Source organism: Oryzias melastigma, linkage group LG9 (genome assembly GCF_002922805.2).
Source record: "Oryzias melastigma strain HK-1 linkage group LG9, ASM292280v2, whole genome shotgun sequence".
Classification (NCBI taxonomy): Eukaryota; Metazoa; Chordata; class Actinopteri; order Beloniformes; family Adrianichthyidae; genus Oryzias; species Oryzias melastigma.
Window position 1 is genome coordinate 4,483,116 of NC_050520.1, and position 7,536 is coordinate 4,490,651.

Genomic DNA, 7,536 nt, shown 5'->3' on the forward strand with positions numbered 1-7,536 from the left:
ATGTTTTTTACGTTTTTGGAGAAGAAAAAATTTTTTTACTTCAACTTTTAGAAAAAAAACACCTCAAATTTTGGAAAAACAAAAGTAACTTCAATTTAAGGGGAAAAACAATGTTTAAATTAAAATTTTTGAAAATTTTTTTTTTGATTCTTGGAGAAAAAACTTTTTTTTACTTCAATTTTTGAAAAAAAAAAACAAACTTTAATCTACTTTTTTCTTAACTGTCCCTGTAGAGGTTCCATACATACCAGGTCGTAAAATTATCATAACTTGACAATTATCTCTACGATTCAAAGGAGCTCCTGGCATCAGTCACAGAATTACGTGTCTGTTTCGTCCTTTTTCTTACCCGGTACCAGCGCCAGCACCAGCACCAGTACCAGCACAAGTACCGGTGCTGTCACCTGTTTGCATGTCATGAACCGGATCCCCCCACCCCCCCCCTTCCTGATGAGTACACAAAAACTACTCACCCCTGATGATGAAGGAGGGACTGGCATGAGCGGCGCATGGGACACAGCTCACCTGTCTCATCTAGTTCCTCCGGTTTTGAAAGGAGAAACCTGCAGATGCTCACATCTGATACGCTTGATGTCAGCATCGTAACAAAACATTTCTGATATTTCCCGTCATAACCTGCACTAAAGGAACGTTTCTGCCCCGCTTTTACCCGGGGCGTCGGCGTTCTCCTCGTCCACTCGTCTGGGACGATGCTGGCCCGCCTGCGTCAGAACAAACACTCACTGCTCTTGTTTGATGTTTTCCCTGCATGTCTTTTGTTTTAGGTGACAACAAAACCAGCGCAGAGACGCCGCTTTCTGTGGGTTCATTAGAGCGCAGGTGCAGCCGCCGCCGGGATGAGGGGGGCTCTGGTTCCAGGGGTGCTCCTGCTGCTGTCCACAGCGGTCTGGTGTGACGGTAGGTCCACACACACGGGCGCCATCTTTAAAGTCTCACTTCTGATCTGTTTTCAAAGTGTTCGAATTATAATTATATATTTTTTAAGCCAAAATCTAAAAACTGTCATTTTCTGGGACATAGTTTCTGCAGAGCGGCAGGAGTTTTGTAGAAATTAATCTCTGAGTTGTGGGCAAGACTCCCCCCTTCCCATGATCCATCTGTTTACCGCTCTCCCACTAACTTACAGCTGGTCCACAATAATTTCCAGAATCGATTTGTGATTAATTCTTTTGATCCTTCTATTTCAATTCAATTTTGAGTTTACACATTTAGACAAATTTGTTTAGAAATACATCAACAATTGATATGTGTTTTTAATATGTATTCATATTAATCTGATCCAGTTCACAGACTGTAAAATGTTTTAATGAAATAATGAGATTGTTAATATCATACAGAGTTACATTGATTCTCAAACAGAGAAGCTCCAACGATTGTTCTGCCTCCCCTGGAGAGCATTTCAGTTTGGCCACTAGGTGGTGATCTCGCTATAACATTACACCTTATTCCAGAAGAAGAAAGAATGAGGAAAAAACTGTGTTTGAAACCACAAATTATTACTTTAAAAATATGTCCTTAAAAGAGTTTGGAAAATTCTTATAAAAATGTTCATTTAATCAGAATGTGTGTTTATGTCGACCGAGCGTTAGCATTAGCCGTCCTATGGAAAATCCCATTATACGTTAGCATCAAGCTAACAGACTTTAGCATTGGATCGATCTCTACTGTTATGGAGCGATTATTGATCTATTAATCTTAGATCAATTTTATCAACCAGCCCAACTTACAGCCACTGACCAACATAACAAAAATGTTTATTTTCTACAACACAAATACGAACAGCTTCAAACTGAATACTGATCCTGATTCACAACAATTTGAATTAAAAAATACCCCAAAATTTAGTTTTCGGCTTAAATTTCTCTATAAATGTCCTCCAGCATCAGAAAAACATTTTCATCAGAGTGGATCTTTAAAGGGTTGATCTCCAAAGATACAGAGCGGTGGTTCTGGTGGTTCTACAGACTTAGATGTTTTTAGTAGGACTGGGAACATTAGCGTTAATCAAAACAGAATTAACGTGTTAATATTCATTAACGCAAACTAATTCCACCTCGAGGAGCAGCCGTCTTTCGCTTTGCCTCACGCCGTGTTTTGTTCAAAGCTTGTCATAATATTTACCTGGTAAAATATTGTGATTTTTAAATCGACTGACAGCCTTAATATTCTAAATCGTCAGTTTCGGGTTTGGTTTTTAAATTGGGATTATTTGCGGATAATAAGTGGTTGGCAAATACTGTAACTAAAAAGAAGTTAATTGCGATTAATTAGTCAATTTTTTTAAATCGATTCTCAGCTCTATTTTTTTTAGGTGAAATTCTTTTTTGAAGTTTTTTTTTTATAAAGTGGTTTAAATGTTCTTCATTTACAGCTTTCAAATATTTGGCAAAATATTCACAAATAAATAAATTTATATTTTTCTTTAGGGACCTTTACAATAAACTCTGTCTTTTACAATAAAAAATAAATTACATTTGCTCATAAAAACTGACTTTAAATCTCCCATGATGCTTGTCAAGGGTACATTTGTTTGCTGAAGTTGTTCTTTATTTTGAAATGATTTTAAAAGATTTTTATCCAAAGGATTTCTGACTTCTGCTTCATAAAAGTGCAGGTGGAGTAAGATTTTTTCCTTTATCGGACCTGCAGTTGCGTGCGGTTCCTGCTGCTTTTTTTAGCGGTTTATTTATCCGGGATCACAGCTGCACTTTCCTGTTCTCTCCCACTGACTTTTTTCTCCTGAAGGAGAAAACAGAACCACTTTACAGCCTGTTTTTCAGTCGCTGGCTGCTGACTGAAGCCGAGCAACAGTCGATCCCGCTCCGTCATTCACAAGCCCGTGCTCATACGGGGAAAACCGGAGGAGCTGGTTTAGCCGCCTGTAGCCGGGGCTGCGTTCAAGGCCGCACTTTAGCTTTCAGGCCTCGTGGATTCGGCGGTAGTTTGTTGGTTTGATGGAGTTTGTTGCCACGAACAGATGGTGAATCACAGGCGAGATAAAACAAACGCTGCTGTTTTAAACAAAATCACTGGTGAGGCCGACGGTGGAACCGACTCGACAAGGAGTGGAAGGAATGCAAATCATGTCTGTTCATATTACACAGCTTCATGAATGGCTGTTCGAGAATGTGGAAGTGCCACTCCCTGCCTTTCTGTGTTGATTTTCTGTCACACGTTTTAAAGAGCAGCTGTGACGTCATGAACCTAAATGATTATTTTGATTTTCTTGGTCAGACCCGTCTCCACCTGGAAAACCCGTTCTGACTGCAGAGAGCTGCAGGTCCCCCGAGAAGGAGACGTTTACGTGCTGGTGGACCCCCGGATCTTCAGGAGGACTGCCGACTGTCCACCGCCTTTTCTACAAGAAAGCGAGGTCAGTGCGCCGACCGCCAGCTCCCCTCTGCTGCACGTTTCCCGCTGAAGCCTCAGACTGCCGTTTGTTTGCTCTAGCCGCCAGATGGCCAATTGAGTTTCAGATAAGTTTATCCCCGCACCGCCAGCTAATGAGACTACAGACAAGCCAGTGGAAAAGTACCCGGCCCTCCGCTCGGGCCGCGCTGCTCAGTCAACTGAACATGCTCACCTCAAACACTCGGGTCACCCGCCCGACCTTCAGCGACCTTGGCCTGACAGCAGCAGAGACTCGGCCTGTAAGGGGTTAAAACGCAGATTCTAAGAGTAAAACTTTCTCTAAAACTGAGTTTTCTAACGGTACCGGTCCAACGGACTGTCGGTACCACAGAGAAGAAAAGCACCACCTACTTCAACCTGATTCAGAAGGACGTTTTATTTTGGAAAACTCATGGATTTCCGACTCGTTCGCGTCTCGTGTCCAAAATCTATCAACTTCTTTCTGAAAACGATTGCTCCGACACCAAATAAAACCCCCAAAGTGAACAACAAACATATTTAGAAAAGTTTGTTTTGGTGAAAAAATCCAGAGAGGAAACAGAAGAAGAGCCTTTAATTTCAAAATAAGAGAAAGCTTCATTAACAGACAAAATCCAGGAGTCTTTACTCCAGATATGGATTTACTGTTGTTCCCACAGACCATAATAATCATGCAGAATATTCAGCAACCACCTGAAAATGTCACCAGAACGCTGCAAAAAAAATACAAAAAGTAAAAGCAGGTGATGGTGTCGAAAAGTAAAATAAAACCCCATTTTTATTGAATCTTACTATTAAGAACTCATTAAATAATTTGTTGCCACGGTAACGGAACGAAAATTGAACTAGTGACTTATGGATAGGAGGAAGGTGGAATGTCTGTCCTCGTCTGGTACCATCGGAGTTGATTTTCTTTGACGAAATAGTTTTGGAAATTCTTAGAATATTTGCCCTGATTGACTTATAACGAAAATGTATCTGATGAATATTGATATCATAAATGTTTATCAACTGTAAATTTGAAGAGTGGGTGCATCTTAAACAGATTTTATGGCCAAACGAACAAAAATCTTTTGTAAAAGTAAAACTTTTAGTATTTGCCCAAAGAATATTGCAATAAGAGAGATAAATTAGGGAATAGTACAATGACAAAACAATCTTTTATTCTTCTAGTGATTTTTTAACGCTGGAATTATGTTTATTATTATATTTAGAAAATAGCTGTTTGTTTTGCTGTTATCCATCAAACCGTAAAAGTTGGACGAGGCTGAAGTTGGCGTCTGATTTTTTTTATAGCTTCCTCTGTAAGAGTTATGAGTCAAAGGAAACTAGATCACATTTTAATGGTCCCTATATGAAATCTAGTGTTCAGGTTTAGTTACAATATTTTTTCAGAAGATGAAGACAAACGTTGCCCTCAAAAGTTAAGAGAAACTAGAGGCTAAAAGAAAAATCAGACGCCCACTCCACCGTGGTACAGACGGTCCGTGTAAAGATGGTCTGAACCGCTGATTTAGAGGATAGATTTGTCTATTTTTAGCTTAAATATCCCAGAATTCAGTCCTGCTCAGTCATAGTTTGCTTGTTTGCAGTTATGAAAAAGAGCTGGAGTGTCCCGACTACCGCTCTGGAGGAAGAAACTCCTGCTTCTTTGACAAGACTATCACCAGCCTGTGGGAGGAGTTCGAGCTGACCGTGGTGGCCGCCAACGCCCTCGGCGACGCCACCTCGGACACCCTGAAGATCGACGTCATGGATGTGGGTGAGTTCTGAGGGCGGCAACGGAAACTTCTGGTGGGTGGGCTCATTGTTCTAGAGCTGCGGACACGCCGGCCACGTTCTCGTGGTGTTCACACTGGACCAGCAGGGAGGGGCTTCTTCTTCTTCCTCTCTTTTTACTGTTTACATGCTCATGTAAGCAGTAATAAATGTCAAAGCGGTGTAAATCTGGTGAATCTTGTCCAGGTATTTGTCACAGCTCTATTCTGATAAAGATTTGATGACTTAGAATTACTTGAGAATCATCTCTTATGCACACACAAAACTTCAGTCACGCACAAATTCGTTGCGAGACTCTTTTCACGTCTCACTGATTTGTTTGTGAGTGATGTGTTTAAATACCACGAGAATGCTGGGTCATCAGAGTTTTCTTATCAGCCGTTTTGAACTTAGATTGTGAATAATATCCAGTAAAACTTGACATCGACTTCCTTAAACAGATATGCCCAATAATGAATATAAAAAACTCTAAATCAGCATTTTTTAAAACGCTCATCCCTTTAAAAAATAAAAATATCTCCCAGAACTGATCGCTTTTTCTCTGCCACACCTCCGATGACAGCGCCTCTGACACGGGGCCCTGTCCCGAGCGCTGGTCACTGTCACGGCGCCGGACCCTTAAACTCCCGCAGAGTTTAGCTAAACTTCTTAAGATCTTAGCAAAAATTCATCAGTAAAATAAATTAGTCAAAAAGCCTGTTGCTAAAGTAGAAGCTAACCTCTAAATTAGCCTAAAAAAACACTCCGTAGAGAACAACTTAGCCAAATACGTAAGCCTGTTGCTAAAATGTTAGTTTAACTCAAAATTTTTTCAAAATTACCATAAAGATGAAAACATAGTCCATGAATATATTTAAAGGCTTGTTGTTAATCTACTTAAAATGTACAAATTTGAAGACTTTCTCATTCATTTCCTATGGAGCATGTTTTGGTCAATATTTCAAAAACTATAAAGTTTACAAACTCCCAAAATACAAGCAGTAATGTTCTGAACGAGCTGAACGTTTTGATACCAAGATTGCTGAAATCGCTGAAAGTGTGATTGAGTTTTACGTACAGAAAGAATCTCTGGAGTGTGAATGTTTTGAATTATTCCACAATGAGGAACCGTAACGCTGAAGCTGTGATTTTTGACCCGGTTTGGCTTTCCTGCTCCTTTGTCAAACTATCCAGGAGAAAAACAAGCCTGAAACTTTGACCTCGCCCACAGAGGTCCTCTTCTTAAATTAGAAATCAACACCGCAGAGAATTACCTGCACAGAGCGAGCTAATGATTGTCTAGCTTTTATTGGCGGCGTAACTATCTTGGGTTCAGTGAAGGATGGAAAAGTACTGAGCTGCTGACATGCGGCGCGGACCAGATAAAAGTCTTCCAGATTCACGTCGATGTTTGGTTCTGGAGTTCAGTCTGAGGACGGAGATCAGGAACCTCCCTCAGGTTATAAAAGCATCCATTAATGCTCAGTCTGAGGGGTTCAAATAATGTGTTTCTATGATCATTATCGGGTTTCAGGGAAGGGGGCGTGTCCTCAGCTTTATGGGTTTTTGTATGCCAAAGATGACTTGGTACAAAGATTAATGCAAACATTTCCCAACGTTTTCAGCTTTACAGTGAAAGAAAAGTTTTCCGCTTGGCTTAAACATTTCAGTTTGGGTTTAACTAGACTCCAGCTTCCTGTTTTTATCTCTAACGAGTCACAACTTAGCTACCGGCTAATGTGTTTCCACACGTCTGTCAAACAAAAACTAGAATGGTCGGAGAAAATCTGTGTATTATTTGTAGAGCACTTTGAACATTAAATCCAACAAAAATGAAATAATGTAGTACATCAAAAGAAACGGTATCAATAAAACCATAAAAGCAATAAAACCATAAAATAAACCACGACAAGCTAGATCTGCTCTCTGGAGTTAAAGGTCCTAAACTCTGCTAAATCAACCTTATGAGCCTTGAAGTGTTTATTCCTCACCATAAACAACCACAAAGCGCTATTTTGATCTGTTCTTTGGGGGTGTTATTTAGCGACACTTGTATCAATTTCGAATTTTGACCAGATGATATTTAATTTTTAACCCCGACTACCAGCTGGCAGCACAATGAGCCTCTTTAAGCTGCTTCACACCAAAACAACAACAAGATCTCACAAGAACCAGCTTGTGTTAAATGTTCAGTCAGCCTCGCGGTTTTTTCATTATGAGACACTTAGTTTTTACTTGGAACAGGTACCAGTTGCTGGCAGTATCATATCAATACATGGGTTGCGGTGCTTTGTATCAGCTCAGATAAGAACAAGAAATGGTTTTGGTACAGTCTATATCGTCAGATGTAGACACACATTGCGATAT

The 7,536-nt window shown here is 40.2% G+C and overlaps 1 protein-coding gene across 1 annotated transcript in view; it reads left to right on the plus strand.

Moving 5' to 3' along the window:
* Positions 1 to 7,536, plus strand: part of prlrb (prolactin receptor b) — a 15,554-nt gene that overhangs the window by 2,831 nt on the left and 5,187 nt on the right. Inside the window, exons 2-4 of the mRNA XM_024276031.2 lie at positions 786 to 918; positions 3,256 to 3,394; positions 5,004 to 5,173. Of these exons, the coding sequence (XP_024131799.1) occupies positions 858 to 918; positions 3,256 to 3,394; positions 5,004 to 5,173 (370 nt within the window). The 5' untranslated portion in view covers positions 786 to 857. The remainder of the gene's footprint in view (positions 1 to 785; positions 919 to 3,255; positions 3,395 to 5,003; positions 5,174 to 7,536) is intronic.